The sequence below is a fragment of the Pyrenophora tritici-repentis genome, chromosome 1, assembly GCF_003171515.1.
Source record: "Pyrenophora tritici-repentis strain M4 chromosome 1, whole genome shotgun sequence".
Classification (NCBI taxonomy): Eukaryota; Fungi; Ascomycota; class Dothideomycetes; order Pleosporales; family Pleosporaceae; genus Pyrenophora; species Pyrenophora tritici-repentis.
Window position 1 is genome coordinate 6248122 of NC_089390.1, and position 16942 is coordinate 6265063.

The window sequence follows — 16942 nt, forward strand, 5'->3', positions numbered from 1 at the left end:
GAAGAGGCAGTGACAGTACCCCGTCTGTAGTAGGCCCATTCCTGGTACCAAGTGCGTTGCTCACCGCATGTTCCGCTGAGGCCTTCCGCAGCGCCCTCATCGCTTTCTGGATTGCCTCGCGCGATGGGTTATCGAGGGAGATGGTGGTGAATCCATGGATATCCGGGGGTATGCACCGAAGACGAGCAGCGTGGGTACGAGCCCGTCTGGGCCTGCGGTGTCGTTGACGGCCTTGACTGCCATCTGCAACACTGCGGCGTCGCTGGTGCCAGTGTCAAGCTCTGTCCTCAGGATCTCGTACACGCGTCTGAGCGGTGCGTGGTATCTTTCTACCTTGCCGATAGACCAATGGGCCTCGGTTGGCACTTGTTTACATGTGATTCCCATGATCTTCGCCTCTGATCTGAATTCGACTGACGCGAAGTTGGTGCCGGCGTCGTGGGTGACGATATCTGGCGGCCCTTGGTATGTATCAATCCAGAGCAGGCGGAGTGCTTCCCAGGTGTCTTTCGCGCTCATAGACGGTAGAAATCGCGCGCCGTTGAATGTTGTAGCCGAATCGATCACGTGAAGCACTGGTTTCCCACTCAGATACATCACATCTACGAGGATCTCGAAGTTGAATTCCCGATCATCTTTCAGCCTAAACTTGAATCGGCGCGGCGCTGGATCATGCGCTTGGCAGTGATGGCAGAACGTTTGGATCTCTCGGAGCAGCCGTTCATCCACGTCCTCGTGTCCTGCGCGTTTGAGCAATCGTATCAGCCGTTCGACGGCTGGATGCCCGAACCTCCGGTGTAAGCGTCGGAGCTCAGTCTCCGTAAGGAATACGCGCGCGCGCTCTGCCTTGCTTAGGTGGAACCACGGGTGTCCCCATTTGCGAATCACTGGAAAGGTAGCTTTTCCTTGTACCAGCTGGTCCGTAGTATTGTTGAAGTACACGTGGAGCCGGTCCATGTCTTTCAGACAGAGGAGAAACGGGGTGGGTGCGTTCAAGACCTCAAATTTGATCTTTCCAATCTGTGTCGATACATGTGCGGTTCCAATCGAAGTAGTGACGCTTCCTTTGCCAAATTGCACAGATGCGTTTCCAGCAGTAGACGTATCTAGAGTTACGGTGGGGTCCTCAGTTTGGAGCGCCCAGAACTGCTCCTTTCCGGCTGTCGATACATTTGAGGCACCAGTGTCAGGAAGAATGCCTTGGTACGTGATTCGCGAGTATCGATCCTCGATAAGGAACTGCGTTGCGGGCGTAATAGGCTCCTTGCACCTGTAGACGTCTTCTCCAGTCACGTGGTGCAAAAAGGCCTGATCTGTGAGGTACTTAACTGCCAATCTTTGGTCCTCATCATCTTCGTCTTGCTCCTCTAGGAAGAACTGGTCGACTTCTTCCCCCTCGTACGCGACGAGAAATGTGCTAAACTCCATTTGCTCTCCCGTAATCGCGCAGTGTGTGATGTACTGCGCTTTTGAGCGTTTTCTTTCTTCAAGCGTGTGGTTTGTGGACCAACAGCCTGTCTTGCCGCAGACGTAACATTTCTTGTCGATTTGTGTGTTGACTCCAGAGCGGTGCTGAAGCCCACCGCGTCCGCGGGTGAATCCGCTGCGTCCACCGCGAGGGTTGTAATTCCCTCGCAATCTTCCAGAGCTGTTGTTGTTGTACCGACGATCCAAGTAGTACTGGCTATCCGTATCCGCCTCAGTGAAGTTGACGGAGACGGTCATGGCGAGTGAGTTTTCGATTGACGATCGCAGATCTCCAAACAGAACCTCGCATTCTAGAGACGGCTTGTAGAGTGCCATCTCGAGCTCCTTCACGCCTCGGCATGCTGTGATTACAGTCGTTCGGAGCGCGTATTCTCCCATGTACTGCTGTCCAAGTGCTCTTTGACACAATTGGAGCTTGTCCAGCATGATGTCAAGGACCTCGTGGAGGTTCTTTTCGGGGTTCTCCCTGCGGACTTTGACAAACGATGTCGTCGTCCAGTCCGCGTAGTAATGGCCGTGGTTGACGTCTGTGTCGAAGTGGTTCTTGAGCTTTGTGTAGGCAGTCAAGAACGTATCCATCCGCTGATCGACGAAGTGGAGGTAATACTCCTCTGCGCGGCCGTCGAGAATCCGTGGAAAGACTGCATGGAACTGCCCTGGCTCGATGTCTGCGTGATAACAGATGCTGTAGAAGATCTTCAATTTATCGTCTAGGAGGTCGTACGGCTTTCCCGTATACTTTTTGTCTCGGTCCCACATTTTCACGAAGACATTGATCGTCTTAGGATCCAGTTTCTCATTGCCAAACTCGATTGGTGGAACTGCCTTGTACGGGTCTGTTTCACCAGAGGGCACAATTGGGGGAACGCTCAGTCCCTTCGGACGTTGCGGGTATGCTGGTGTATACTCGCGGAATCGGTCGAAGTTGTTGTAGGTGAGGGGAGGTTGCTGACTTTGGACGCGCTGATAGGCTGGCTGCGGTGCGGATTCAGTTGTCTCTACAGGCTGGCTTCGGATTGGTTGGTTTTGGGCTTTCTCAATCGTTTTTGCTAGCTGGTCCTGAATCTGTTGTTCTTCCTCAACGGTCTCCTGTCGTCCTTGCACACGGGCGTGGGTCTGGTCTTGATCGCGGGTTTGCCGACTGTCTACGTCTCGGCCTCTTGTCCTTACAGGCGTTTGGGTTCGGCTCTGGGCCTGGCTTGATAATCTCCTGTCTGTGGACTGTACTGATCCTTCACTGCGTTGTTGCCGTAGTGCCCGCTCTTGCAACATGTGCGCAGCTGATCGTGTGTCAAACACAGCCGACTGGAATACGTCCTGAGGCCATTCTAGGTACTCCTCCATGCGTAATAACCTAGCTAGAGACTCACTAGGTGCCATATTAATACGGCCAGTATACACTCCCTTAAAGCGGAGGATCCGCTTTAGTTCCTTTGTGTATATTGGCTGGGCACGTAGGAACATTGCCTCTGTCCATCCTTCAAAGTCCTGACGGAACTCCCAAAAGAGTTCTTCATCTGCTGTTGGTCGATCTGTATAGTCCGCAATCGCACGCGCAATGTACGTTGTTGCTGTAGTAATCCCTACCTCATCGTCTGGAGCTTCAACGTTGTCCTCCCAAATCTCTGGATCGATGTGATGCCATTCTCTTGGTTTTATGTTTGTGGTCCCTAGTAGCGCCTCTAGTGTGGGTACCACTCTTCTACTACTGCTCGCCATTCCTACTGCCGGTGTCCTGGCTACCGGTGCTCTTTCCGATGATGTTCTCTCTCCTGCTATTGTGTTCTTGTTGACGCTTGTTGCGCTAGCTGCGTTCGCTAGAGATGCGTCGGTGGTCGTGGGTTGTACACGGGTCAAATCTCAACCGGTCGGTTGGCGCGTGTATAGACGGCGTCTTGGAACGCTTCTGATACGGCTGTAACGGTCGGTCGCTAGCCACGAACGACGCCTGATATAGCTAACAGTGAGCTTAGCATAGATAACTCCGCCTTGCTGATATAGGCAATCTAGGGAACGCGCGGGTAAAGAATCTATCTCTTCTTAACCTAACTGTCTGTGACTGCCGTGCAAACACTGATCAGTGTTGGAAGGCCTTGTACGATCGTACGGTGAATAACAGTAGCTAAGGTAATCTTGTGTATTGGTATTCTGGTGTCTGATGATTCTACGAATGTGGGGGCTACGAAGGTATACATAGCGTTGGGTCCGAGTTGGGCCGAAGTAGGATCGAGGCGGTACATTGGGCCTTATTAGGCGACACACCGTGTGTATGCCGACACTATGGCTTATTATTTGTTGTCTACTATTTATTGTTTATTCATTACTATCCCTAGTGCTTTCTTTCTTATTTGCCTAATATCCCGTTTGCTTAGTTAAAGGTAAGGTAATCGCTGGTCTATTTCTTTATATTTGCTTCGACAGAACGATCTGCTCAATATCATCTTTTCCTGGCCACGGCAGCTAGAAGATGCTTCACTTGTGATATCAAATATGCATAAGGTAGTCATTTAGAAAGAAGTGTAGATGTAAGCTATCGTCTCTTGTTTCAGACAATTGCTTGTCTACAGCGAGGAACTGTCAATTACAGTTTATGCAACTGTTCTGCTATCCATCATTTCGCCCTCCTTACGGCGCTCAAACATCCGAACAATGAATCAATTCCAACCCTCGTCAATTTTCATCTTGAGCAAACCAAATGCCAGCCCGTTGAATTCAGTGAGCAAGGTTTCGACCTCCGGCTTCTTAACGAGTGTTTGCATGTGTGTGGCGATAGTCTTGAACACGATGTCGCGCAGGCCTTTGTCGTGCTCTAGCGTGGTTGAGAAAACGTGATACGCCGAGGCGGCAAAAGAAGGCGCGTTCCAATACTTTGAGCATGCCCTGTCGTACTTCTCCTTAACAAGGTCTTTTAAGCCCACGACATCGTACTTTTCGGCGATCTCGTACATCTTGGCATGAGTGAGTAACTGCTCGGAACCAGTTGTAGGAGTGGAAGAGTCTGTTGGCGCGGTATGGAGCCCTGCAAGTTGCTCTGCACGTAGATTTCGCTCCACGATCAGCTTTTCCTTTCGTCTCTGTGTCTTGCCCCATGTAGGAGACATTGACGGAGAGTATAAAGCAGCAGCAAGATCTGTATCCTTGTCCAAAAGAAAAGGATCGTATTCGCCTTCGTAAATGTATTGGAGTAAGAGCTTGACGATGGCTGGCTCATCTTCAGGTAAATCGACATTGCTTCCCTGGGTTTCCTTTAAGGATCCAGATTAGTCTGTGCCCGCGCGAAGCTAGTTATAAGTGCTTACCTTGCCCCCAAACTTGATAGCCCGAGCAAAGAAGTCCGCACGCCAGCAAACAATGTTCTTGTGAACCTTGTGCGAGTCCGAACCGCAGGTTATAGTAAAATCGGAATGCGCACCTGAAGCGAGCAAGCTAGATTCCATTAGCCAACTGCTCTTCAGCGCAAAGCCATGAATGACTCTTACCCTTTCAAACTCGCGAGGAGCTGTTCGCGTGCAGCTTCAGCCATTTTGGCGGTCGGGTGGAATATCTGTATCTGGTAGTGTGGTAGAGAAGCATGCGACGACTATTCTCACGACGGGGCGGTACCGGTAGTTACTGGCTACTCCGAGTCTCCGTGGGTCGGGGGACAAAGCGAGGGTGATATCACTTCCACGAGGACTTTCAAATCAGGCCGGATGCTGATGTCGCTACGCGACGACGTAGAAGAAGGCAGCGAAATGTACCCCGAGTTTGATTAGCGCCAGTTGTACAAGACAAGCAGCTTAGCTTATTCGCGATTGGGAAACGACAGTCTCAACTACTAGAGTTCAAAAATGAATTAGCTTCACATACGGGGATAACTACTGCGGGGTAGCTTATGGTGATTGAGAAGCAGTCTACTTAGCCTTGGAACATTGAAGTTACTCACTGAAGAATTACGTGGCTCATGCAACCAAGATCTCCAGTTCACGGGTTTTCCAAGGTCGTATGACGCATATAACTTTCATGAGAATGGATGTGATCCTCCTAGCAAAATTCTGTGTCGTGATACTTTCGAGGTGTTTGGCTTGGCATGGTGCCACAAGGTGGCGTGGAAGCGGGACTAGGCTGCTCTTGCATGTGGTGCAGGCCCATTGGTTTCCACCTTCCCCAACGTAGAACTTTACCTGGAAGCCAACTTTTATATAACTATCCATTGCTGCATTTGAACACATAGGACACGCTGCGCAGTTGAGAAGGCTCACTTCGACGGGGGTTCTGTCACCGAGACTACAAACTCACAATGCGAAAGGACAATGTGGGATATTATCTCATTTCATTTGGAACATCATAGGCTGCCAGTCTCCTGCAATTCACTCTTCGCCAAAGCCGTTTTGTATTCCTCCATCGTCACTCTTCTGTGTCAAGGCTAGTACTTGAGCGAGATCATGCCGGAAAGCCATGCACTGCGATACAACTTGCTGTATCCTCCTCCTACTCTTATTCCTCCCCCTCCTCCCCCCCCCCCCCCCAGTTTTCTCCTCTTCCTCGGCCTTTGGTGCAAACTATTCCGTGTTCTTAAGCAAGACACCAATCGCAAGATCTCCGTGCTCCAGCATCAAGGCCTGCATTTCCGGCTTATGCATAAGCTCCATATGTTTAGAGATGACCTCCATAATAGGATCTCTAAGGCCTAGATCTTCACAGAATGTTGTGGAAAATGCATGGCTGATAGCGCTGAGAAAGGCATCATCGTTCCAAATAGCTTTGCACGAGAGCGTGAAGAGCTTTCGTGAAAGCTCTTTCAGACCAACGACGTCATACTTGTCGGCGATCGTATGCATTTTGGAGTGAATGAGACAGTTTAGCGCAACAGGTTCCGGGATGTAACAAAGATTGCAGATAAACCCTTGGCAGTCATTTCTGCAGTGGTAGTCGCAAAGGTGGTGTGGGCACAGCAAAATCGTCGCACAATTACCCGTGTGATCTCGCTCGCAGGTGTGCGGAAATTCGTACGTGTACTTGCGGTCAAGATTTTCGTTGTGGATATCGCTGAATACCATGGCAAGCTTCGGGTGCTTGAGTGGTGCATCAGGCGTAGAACTTGGAGGATCTGACAGTTGGTTGTCGTACTGGCCCATGTACAGGTATCGAACGAGAAAATGGATCACCTAGGGATCGTCGTCCGGAAGGTCGATAACATTCTCTTGTGTCTCCTGTTTCGATTTAGGATAGCTTCATATAGTTCATGAAAGATTCGTCATACTTTGCCACCGAACTTTATCGCGCGGGCGAAAAATTCGACTTGCGTACACACAATGACCTTATGGACGTTGAAAGTTTCATTCCCGCATTTTATGACAAGATCTGAGTAATCGCCTGAAGTGAGGAAGCTAGAGATATGGTCAGCTCATTCAATCGTGTCGCAGGTAATCTCATCGACTTGCCTCTCCATCAATTCGGTGCGCTGCATAGCTTGTGCCATGATTGCACGTGGGTGTTGTCAAACGCGTATGAAATGATCAATGCAAGTCGTAGTCGAGAAACAGGTGAAAAGTTTGCTACGTTTACCGGAAAAATCTTTGTGCCGGTGTTACACTGTTGGAAGGCCTTGTACGATCGTACGGTGAATAACAGTAGCTAAGGTAATCTTGTGTATTGGTATTCTGGTGTCTGATGATTCTACGAATGTGGGGGCTACGAAGGTATACATAGCGTTGGGTCCGAGTTGGGCCGAAGTAGGATCGAGGCGGTACATTGGGCCTTATTAGGCGACACACCGTGTGTATGCCGACACTGGCAATCTTTTCTTATTGTAACGACTGATGTAAGGAAAAACGGGTCTTCTAAAAAGGGCACAATGAGAGGGATTCCAAATAGGCATATGTGCCTACTCCGTAGGTCGCTGCACAGATCCCTCTACTCGGATTGACAGCTTGTTGCTTTCGATGAAACGTTCTAACGCGCGATTTGGTGTTGCTTTCGTGAATGCGTCCGCGGGGTTGTCCTCTCCGTTGATCCAGCGGATCTCAGTGATCTCGCGACGCTCGTATGACTGCCGAAGCGCCATGATGTCGATCATCAGTCGCTTCTCAGCAGTTGTTCCGAGTTTGACGAGGCATTCATACAAGGAGTATGAATCCGTACACACAATAAGTGGGATCGGTGGTAGACCTAGGCGTCCTGTAATTATCTTGAGGGTTGTTAGGATAGCGATAGCGATGTCGACACCGCTAACCATGCCGTACGTTTCTGAGGCAAGAACGCTCCGGGTAACGCGTTTGCATTTGGTCGAACTCCAATGGATTACGTTACCACGAATATCAAACGTGCTGTCTTGTCGACTCGACTCATTCGCAAGGATAAGTAGGTACCCTAGCTGTGAGCTAAGGTCTTGGTTGTTCGCGAAGGATCCGTCTGTGAACACTACCAGCTTTGCTGTAGCGAGGTCGAGAGGGACGTATCGCAGGCCTCGTTGTATGCTCTCAGATTGCCACTGCAGCCGGCGGTTAAGCTTCACGTATTCTGTGTCCTTAGGTTGTTGTATTTGCGCAGCCGCGGAAAGATCGAACGATGCTTCAGGTTGGCATATCGACGCAATGTACGCGCCACGCGCGCGCTGCTCCATGTACTTCTGTGCTCGGTTTGCTGCCTTCGGATCAATGATTTCGATCTTGGCACCTTGTCCCTTCTGCGTAAGTAGAATCGTGTCTCCGCGCAACGTTAGAGTACATCCGTTGAACTCGAGTGATACTTCTTTGGACAGTCTCTCCTTGGGCTTAGCTCGAAAATTGGCTTTCTGGAGCGCAGCGTCTTCTGCACCAGAGAATGCAGGCGTCCCAATCGCGAGAGTATCGTCTGTCTGCAGGCCCACTATTCCAAACGCTTCCCGTCTCCCGTTCGTGATCAGGAGGCACGGGTCATACGTTGATGTAGCCATGTCGAGCTCCTTGCAGTGGTGTCCTTGGTACGTAGCAAACCAGTGGACTCCTGCTTCCGCGATTCCATAGAGTGGCTTGATTACGCGAATAATTGTTCCCTTGGGATACTTTGTTATAAGCTCCTTTGGGAGGTGCGCTAAAACCGTGCGGAATAGCTCTGTTTGTGCCTGTGGGTACGCTTGCGTGATATCTCGTAGTTCCACAACCATGCCCTCATCGAGTAATGCAGGCGCTAGGGCTAGAATCAGGCGCTGGCTGGCTCGTTGGATGGTTGGCGACTGCGTCAGGATCTCGTGTTTGCCCTCGTCATTGTAACCTTGAACAACGAGGCGTGATTTCTCGTACGGGACCATGGTCTTGCCTTTGACTTCGCGGACCATGCGCGATTTGAAGATACGATACCCGCCGTGTAGAGTTGGATCAAACAGCTCAAAACTGAATACTCCACGGCCGACGAGGTCGTCGATCTCCTTCTGATCGGATGCTTCGAATGGAGCGCCCGGGACGTTAATCACGCCGTCATTGCGTAGCTTGACGGCCAGGGCGTAATCGTCCTCCTCCTTCTCCGACAGGTACTGCACCTTGGGCTTGTTCTTTGATCCAGGTGGGCGGCCCCGCTTGCGCGGCTGAGCCGCTTGGGTGGCTTCCGCCGGTGGTACCGGTAGTGGCGGTTCATCAGCAATCGCTTCGTCTGTGGTCGGAGATCCACCTGTGCCTTGATCTGCGCCGTCTATCGCTGTAGTCAGATCGCGATAGTACGGTTTTACGACAGTGGATCGGAACGTCGTTGGGCCGTTGATCATGTCTACAGTAACATCGTGGTCCTTCATATCGATGACTCTATACGGCCCTTGCCATCCATTCTTCTCGCGCCATACCATCACCTCACTCTGAAGAGGCAGTGACAGTACCCCGTCTGTAGTAGGCCCATTCCTGGTACCAAGTGCGTTGCTCACCGCATGTTCCGCTGCAGCCTTCCGCAGCGCCCTCATCGCTTTCTGGATTGCCTCCGCGCGATGGGTTATCGAGGGAGATGGTGGTGAATCCATGGATATCCGGGGTATGCTGGTGTATACTCGCGGAATCGGTCGAAGTTGTTGTAGGTGAGGGGAGGTTGCTGACTTTGGACGCGCTGATAGGCTGGCTGCGGTGCGGATTCAGTTGTCTCTATAGGCTGGCTTCGGATTGGTTGGTTTTGGGCTTTCTCAATCGTTTTTGCCAGCTGGTCCTGAATCTGTTGTTCTTCCTCAACGGTCTCCTGTCGTCCTTGCACACGGGCGTGGGTCTGGTCTTGATCGCGGGTTTGCCGACTGTCTACGTCTCGGCCTCTTGTCCTTACAGGCGTTTGGGTTCGGCTCTGGGCCTGGCTTGATAATCTCCTATCTGTGGACTGTACTGATCCTTCACTGCGTTGTTGCCGTAGTGCCCGCTCTTGCAACATGTGCGCAGCTGATCGTGTGTCAAACACAGCCGACTGGAATACGTCCTGAGGCCATTCTAGGTACTCCTCCATGCGTAATAACCTAGCTAGAGACTCACTAGGTGCCATATTAATACGGCCAGTATACACTCCCTTAAAGCGGAGGATCCGCTTTAGTTCCTTTGTGTATATTGGCTGGGCACGTAGGAACATTGCCTCTGTCCATCCTTCAAAGTCCTGACGGAACTCCCAAAAGAGTTCTTCATCTGCTGTTGGTCGATCTGTATAGTCCGCAATCGCACGCGCAATGTACGTTGTTGCTGTAGTAATCCCTACCTCATCGTCTGGAGCTTCAACGTTGTCCTCCCAAATCTCTGGATCGATGTGATGCCATTCTCTTGGTTTTATGTTTGTGGTCCCTAGTAGCGCCTCTAGTGTGGGTACCACTCTTCTACTACTGCTCGCCATTCCTACTGCCGGTGTCCTGGCTACCGGTGCTCTTTCCGATGATGTTCTCTCTCCTGCTATTGTGTTCTTGTTGACGCTTGTTGCGCTAGCTGCGTTCGCTAGAGATGCGTCGGTGGTCGTGGGTTGTACACGGGTCAAATCTCAACCGGTCGGTTGGCGCGTGTATAGACGGCGTCTTGGAACGCTTCTGATACGGCTGTAACGGTCGGTCGCTAGCCACGAACGACGCCTGATATAGCTAACAGTGAGCTTAGCATAGATAACTCCGCCTTGCTGATATAGGCAATCTAGGGAACGCGCGGGGTAAAGAATCTATCTCTTCTTAACCTAACTGTCTGTGACTGCCGTGCAAACACTGATCAGTGTTGGAAGGCCTTGTACGATCGTACGGTGAATAACAGTAGCTAAGGTAATCTTGTGTATTGGTATTCTGGTGTCTGATGATTCTACGAATGTGGGGGCTACGAAGGTATACATAGCGTTGGGTCCGAGTTGGGCCGAAGTAGGATCGAGGCGGTACATTGGGCCTTATTAGGCGACACACCGTGTGTATGCCGACATACACAGTGCCGGAAAGCCGATGACAGGTGAAGGTGAAAGGCCGACCGCGGCAGTTCCACAACAACATCCTAACTCAGGCGCCAGCACCATTTCATAGCGGTATGAGGGATATATATTTCCTTAATAAAGCCACCAATACTGTGAGAACCCACTCAGAGACCATCCAGTGTCGATCACGCCATCTTGGCAGAAGAATTCAGATGACGCCAAATCAGGCACATGATTTGCTACACCTAGGCTAAAATCAACTGCAGTTAAATCAAATGTATGGAGGTATATATAAGTAATATAAAGGCTTTCTAGACGATATTCATAATGCTGTTTTACAATCACAATGACAATATAAGTAGTCAAGATACTACCCTTATACACTGTTCTCCATCAATAAACAAGGGCAGAGCTGCTTTTAGCGTATGAAGAAGTTTGTTCAAACTTAATCGCAAAGCAACCTAAGTAGTTAATTTCAAGTTGGCTGGTACCAGATCGATCATATGCATCAGGCGTCATCTACCCCGTGCAAGAACCGGTTGTAATTGTCTTCGCGTTGATTGTCGTGGACCGGGAGCTGTGGAGCTGTATTAGTATTGCAATATGGCTCCGCTGCACCTGTATATCTTCCACGGCTTTGCAGAGAGCTTTGAATTATGATTTTTATGCATTGCGGCTCAACTCTAGATGAAAGACTCCAGGCTACTACGTATACGTCCCAGAATTTGGGCGTCAAGTTGTTCACAGCAATAGGTATGGCTCGCGTCGAGAAATCTTTGCCAAAGGTTAGGTGAGAAGCGTAACTCTTTCCAACTTCAAGCCAAGCTTGTTCAGACTTCTCGTCTTCATTTCGGTAATAGAGTTCAGCAATCGAATAGATGAATGTGTTACATTGGAAATTCGAGTTGACTGGCCACATCGAACCTTGCAACTCTTCCAACGTGTATCACTTCATCCACTGATCTACCTTTCCTGATTACGTGTACTTTACGCATAATCCTACTTGCCCAGACATCTGAGTCTATTTCCAACTGCAGAAGTGCATCTCAATATATGCATAGCCTTGTGGTCACATTATCGCGCCCCTTCTTCCTTCTCCGTGGAGTAGATGGGGCTTTGTAGACACACACTAACCGATCTTTCGTAAAATACCTATATCCTCCTGGATACCCATCGCATTCAACATTCCTGCGGTCACGTAACATGCATGAGGATCCCCTCTGCAGCAGGGGCTCCTCTGCTGTAATCGCTACACCAGTTGATTCGATAGCATGTTCATTATGCTCGTCAAAATGGTTGATGGTTTAAAAAAGAAAAGCTATTAGTTGATGACATGGTCTTTTGAGGGAAACGAGATGCTGTTTCCGCATGTAACGTTGTGTAAGGCTGTGCCTATTAACTTCTGTATTAGGATTAAACTAGTTACTCCCAGACTCATCGTGTCAATCGCCTTACCCGACGCAGATGAATCTTTTATCTGCCATCACAACAACGTCCGATTGAACCATCTGGAAATCCAAGGGCGATGTCTCATCGTTAGACAAGCAACTGGAACCTTTGCGAAAAACTCAAACATGCAACTGGAACCTATCTGGCAAACTCTAAACATCAAACTTTATTTTTGAGACGTTATTTGATAGACCTAGATACAAAAGGGAACTTATCTTTCCTTTTGAGTATAGAGCATCTTCAAATATATACGCGTCACATTCACTATGGTCAGCGCTAGGGCGCTGAAAATCATCACCTAGAAGTTATATATCCTCACGTACGTATTATCAGCAGCAGCAACAATATGTTTACAAAACAGTTTGAATTGATTTTTTCATTAACAAAACAACAAAGCAGTAGTCGAATACAGAAACCAGCAGTGAGATATCCTAGCTAACAGAACCCAGGCAGTCGTGCACATGCACAGTACTCTGATCACTTGGCTCGCGTCTTCCTTCTTCGAGCGGGACGCCAATCCTCTTCATCCTCCATCTCCTTCCGCTTCTTCCCGCGCATCGTCGCCTTTACCTCTCGCTCATGGACTTTCTTGGCCATGACTCGAAGCAGGTCGATCCACTGCCGCACATCTGGGAAATCCTGATCGGGTGTAGGCCCTGTCAAGACGGATCCCCTAAGAAGCCAGTGTGCAGTGTGAGCATCGGCAGGCTGAGGGTAATGTATATTTAAATACACAGCCTCTCTTTCCAACGCCTTGCGGGAAGCAGCATCCAGTCGTGCAGGCATGTTGACGTAGCACCATGGCCGTGGTCGTGCGCATGCGAGTGCAGTAGCGACTGGCATTTCGAAAAGTTCGAAGAGTTCGGCGATTGAGTGGAGCGAGTCCTTGTCGCTTTTCGTGAGAGAGAGCCTGTGCAGTCCTCGGAAAACATGGCGGAGCGGTTGTCGTCTCCCCACATGTCGTCGTCTTGAACCTCCAACAGCTCGGGAAACAGTTACTCCACTCCTCGCTCTTCCAAGAGGTCATATGGTACCGCCTTGTACCCTGGACCACGGATCGGACCATGTGCGAAGTACTCATGGATGCATCCTTCGAACTCCTGGTTCAGGTGTGGTGCGTGCCATACTAGGACATCGTTAGCCAACTGGTGTGTATCAATGAGAGCAATGTGCACACCTTTGTATCCTAGGTTCTGCTGTCGCTTTGCGAAAAATATAATCATCATGAGCGACGCTGCCCATGAGCTGATCTCGGAAGGAATGTCTGTCTTACCATCGTAATGGCACTCCAACATGCTCTTCAGCTCGGACTCCTGCAGTTCGTAGAAGTCATGACCCTCCCGATCGTTCATTGATCCATGTGGGATGATCTCTTCGGTACTGTTGATGGTCTCTTTGGGCCCACCACCACTGCCGTAGTGCCAACCACGAAAAAGGTATCGTGGAACACTAGTCTCGCGAAGTTCTTCGAGTGTCTCCTTCTGGGCAGCTGTAAGGGTTTCGTGCCGGTTCTCCTTGAGAGAAATCGACATTTTGCTCTGTATTTTCGAAGTCCGGGTTGTTCCCTTGGTTGTTCGGGTGGTTTGAAGACATTCTGAGGAAAAATATGGGCGATTATAAGCTTCCGGGGGCTTTCGATCGTTTGTGTATAATGCCACGGCAGGAAATTTTGTGAAAGTGTACTTTCACAGACAAGACCTTGCACAATGACAGACGTTGGCTGCTCCTGTGCCAATCCACTAGATTTTGTCAAGCGTCAAGGTTGGGGAGAATCATGTCGTATTAGAGCTATCGGAAAGAGGTCTATATACGCAGTGGGAAGAGGGAGTGAAGGAGCTAGGCCGTAAAGGTACTAGCGGGTAAATGGGTGGCTGCCTGGTTGCCTAAGGAGGAGCCAAGGGATAAGCCCTATGGCCGACAGATTTAGCTGTTTAGATACTATATCAATCATCATCTACCTGTCAAGTTAAGACAATCTCACTCTCAAAAAAACATTGCACAACTGTAGACAGGTCATATGTGAAAGCTAACAGTTATCCATACAGTGTGAAGGTATAGAGGGTCTAAGCGTCTGCAGATCTGCGACTCACGTGAGTCTTCTGTCTCGTTCACCTAGAAGCGCCGCTTCCTCCTGCTTGCATATTAGCGCAACTTCATTCTCTCCCCACCGTACTCAACTCCTCCACACAACTTCACCTCGCAACCTCGTCCTCTCCCACGATACCGACCTTCTCCACACAACCTCCACTCAGTCAACTCGGAACTCGGACAACTCGAACAGTCTTGGATATTGCGCAGCCATGGCTCGACTCATGGACTGCCCGGATGAGTTGCTACTCCAAATCGCTTCGTATCTCGGCTCACTAGATAACAAGTGCTTGTTTTTGACTGCGCGACGACTACGTGGACCTGCCCAGGAGGTTCTTCATCGAAATACTCGCCCCACTCTCTCCCCTCGATTCTATCTACTCTAACTCGTCGGCCAGCTCTCATGCTCCAGGTCCAGAGCATTGAACTTGGCGAATATATGGAGCAACACGGGCGTGCTTGCATGGGTCTGCTGCTCTTCATGGCGCCAATGCTTCGACACTTGTCCATCGTCCATGATTTATGGGTTTGGCTGTGTCGACCGACGATCAACTTCTCCAACATGTTTCTACCTCACACCTCATTGTATACTTCTACCGGAGACTTTGCCTAACGTATTTCATCGTATACTTCTCCCGGAGCTCACTTCGCTGTCTATTCCAATGATCCATCTAGACAAGTCCTGGTTTTTTCTACCTAAGCTCCAACACCTAGATATCGATTGCACCCGCGACATACGTCAACTCGCCCCTGATACACCCACTCATAACATGAAATCCCTGACGATCCGTTGTACGACAAAGCTCAAGGATCATCTTGGCTACTTCGACCCTCTTTCTTCATTGCTTGGACAGTTTCCCAATGTCAAGAGCTTAGTCGTCAAATACACCCCATGGAGTGAAGAAGCTGTTTGGGTGGAGCGAGACCCTTGCAACCAGCAATACACCGGGATCTTCAAGATGGAAAAGAAGGGCATGATACGTGGTCCGGGTATACATTTCTCCCACTTTACCGACGAGCTGATAACAATAGCCCCTCAACTCGAGTACCTGGAGTTGGTCTGCCCAGGCACTGAACATAGTGGTCACCCTAGTTTTCGTGCTCCGCTGCGGACATTGCAACAGTTCACTCAGTTGAAGCGTCTCTGTATTCCACAGGGGGCTTTCACTCTTAGGACATATGGGGAACCCTTTCACATCTACCGCATTGCATCCAGCCCGCTGGATGTTCTACCGCCAACTCTGGAGTATCTCTGCATGTCTCACCCGAGCTACCATATCATTGCGTGGCTAGGTGATATTCTGAGGTACCGTGATTTGCTACCCAATGTCAAGCTGGTTGAGATGGACCTTAGTGATGGCACTCCTGATGTAGCCTCAGACTACGATGATGAGATGCGTAAGATTGGATTTGCGCTGTACAACGCTGGCATAGATATACGGGTGAAGAAGTAAAGGGGGGGGGGGAAGGTTTAAACCATGTCATCGATGGACTTCTAGTTTAGTACGCCAACCGGAATCGCATCTGGGTGTTATAAAATACTTGACATACTCTTAGACAAATGCCGGTGTATTCGTCAAACACGCCTATTAGGTGCTTACCCACAATGCAAGTGATCGTGCTTGTGGCCATAAGAGGGAATTAGATAAGTCAAATTTTTGGAACAGGTTAATTGAAAGTGATTCAAATAATGGGTAATATGTCAGATCCGAGCGAGGTGGAGCCGGCGTGCAATCTCAAAATAGGGGTTGACCCTCTTAACCCCACCATCATCTAAGCATCGGTTCCCTTATACATATCCCCCAAGCTCGTCTCTGTCTTAACAGCATCCTCATGGTAATGCGCACCCGCACCCGGAACACTCGTATCCAATTCCTCAAAGCGCCTCAAGTCCATTGGCTGATCTAGCAGCGGAATGACATACGGGTCGAAAGTCTTCCAGTAGGGGTTGTTGAGGTGGTATTCCTGAGACTGCGAGGGGTTATTATTAGTTTGCTAGACCTGAAACAACACAAACCAAGACAGAGACAAGTCGCTGTGGAGGAAGCAAAGAGAGGATGTAGGCATGCACATTTAAGACAGCATCCTTCCCTTCTCGTCTCCCCAGAATGTCCTTCTATAACAAAAATCCTTCTCTTCTCTTCTCTTCTCTTCTCGTTTCGCTCGCCGTCTTCTCCACCCAAAAAGAGAAATGATTAAACTCACCGATTCCTTCAAATACCTCTCCACAATACAAAACTTCCTCGGTTCCTTCGTATCCTGCATAACAAACCAACTCAACGTCTCTTTATCTTGACTATACACCTGGCTCGCTTCCTTAAGTTTCGCGGCCAGCTTATCGATGCTCTCCTGGTCCGCCTTAGCGACGAGGTGGACGACAATTGTGTAGACCATTTTGAATTTTTCTTGGCTTCTGTTTTCTTTCTTTTATCTGAGTTGGTCGTGTGTGGTGTGGAAGGTGGGATGTGTAGATGTTAGAATTCTGCGAGATAGGATCGAATGGGATGTGTAAAAGGAACAAGATAAAGAGACGTGAGGTCAAAGTTTGCGGCTGATGATACTT

General features: G+C 49.6%; 9 protein-coding genes across 9 annotated transcripts; 1 reads left to right on the forward strand and 8 right to left on the reverse strand.

Moving 5' to 3' along the window:
* Nucleotides 1-96: 96 nt before the first annotated feature.
* Nucleotides 97-3207, reverse strand: PtrM4_024410 (uncharacterized protein; the record flags this gene model as incomplete). Its single annotated transcript, XM_066103617.1, has 1 exon — nt 97-3207. The coding sequence occupies one exon, from the start codon at nt 3205-3207 to the stop codon at nt 97-99; it is 3111 nt and encodes a 1036-aa protein (XP_065965819.1).
* A 935-nt stretch (nt 3208-4142) lies between these two features.
* On the reverse strand, nt 4143-5011 carry PtrM4_024420 (BTB domain containing protein; the record flags this gene model as incomplete). The annotated part of the gene is made up of 3 exons (XM_066103618.1): nt 4143-4733; nt 4788-4914; nt 4968-5011. The coding sequence occupies 3 exons, from the start codon at nt 5009-5011 to the stop codon at nt 4143-4145; spliced, it is 762 nt and encodes a 253-aa protein (XP_065965820.1).
* Nucleotides 5012-6029: 1018 nt separating this feature from the next.
* Nucleotides 6030-6605, reverse strand: PtrM4_024430 (uncharacterized protein; the record flags this gene model as incomplete). The annotated part of the gene is made up of 1 exon (XM_066103619.1): nt 6030-6605. The coding sequence occupies one exon, from the start codon at nt 6603-6605 to the stop codon at nt 6030-6032; it is 576 nt and encodes a 191-aa protein (XP_065965821.1).
* A 749-nt stretch (nt 6606-7354) lies between these two features.
* PtrM4_024440 (uncharacterized protein) lies at nt 7355-9397 on the reverse strand (the record flags this gene model as incomplete). The annotated part of the gene is made up of 1 exon (XM_066103620.1): nt 7355-9397. One exon carries the CDS (start codon nt 9395-9397, stop codon nt 7355-7357), a length of 2043 nt encoding a protein of 680 aa, XP_065965822.1.
* A 29-nt stretch (nt 9398-9426) lies between these two features.
* PtrM4_024450 (uncharacterized protein) lies at nt 9427-10293 on the reverse strand (the record flags this gene model as incomplete). The annotated part of the gene is made up of 1 exon (XM_066103621.1): nt 9427-10293. The coding sequence occupies one exon, from the start codon at nt 10291-10293 to the stop codon at nt 9427-9429; it is 867 nt and encodes a 288-aa protein (XP_065965823.1).
* Nucleotides 10294-12768: 2475 nt separating this feature from the next.
* Nucleotides 12769-13134, reverse strand: PtrM4_024460 (uncharacterized protein; the record flags this gene model as incomplete). The annotated part of the gene is made up of 1 exon (XM_066103622.1): nt 12769-13134. The coding sequence occupies one exon, from the start codon at nt 13132-13134 to the stop codon at nt 12769-12771; it is 366 nt and encodes a 121-aa protein (XP_065965824.1).
* Nucleotides 13135-13286: 152 nt separating this feature from the next.
* On the reverse strand, nt 13287-13823 carry PtrM4_024470 (uncharacterized protein; the record flags this gene model as incomplete). The annotated part of the gene is made up of 2 exons (XM_066103623.1): nt 13287-13417; nt 13469-13823. 2 exons carry the CDS (start codon nt 13821-13823, stop codon nt 13287-13289), a joined length of 486 nt encoding a protein of 161 aa, XP_065965825.1.
* Nucleotides 13824-15149: 1326 nt separating this feature from the next.
* PtrM4_024480 (uncharacterized protein) lies at nt 15150-15833 on the forward strand (the record flags this gene model as incomplete). Its single annotated transcript, XM_001932211.1, has 1 exon — nt 15150-15833. One exon carries the CDS (start codon nt 15150-15152, stop codon nt 15831-15833), a length of 684 nt encoding a protein of 227 aa, XP_001932246.1.
* Nucleotides 15834-16152: 319 nt separating this feature from the next.
* On the reverse strand, nt 16153-16773 carry PtrM4_024490 (ABM domain containing protein; the record flags this gene model as incomplete). Its single annotated transcript, XM_001932212.2, has 2 exons — nt 16153-16350; nt 16585-16773. The coding sequence occupies 2 exons, from the start codon at nt 16771-16773 to the stop codon at nt 16153-16155; spliced, it is 387 nt and encodes a 128-aa protein (XP_001932247.1).
* Between the last annotated feature and the right edge of the window lie 169 nt (nt 16774-16942).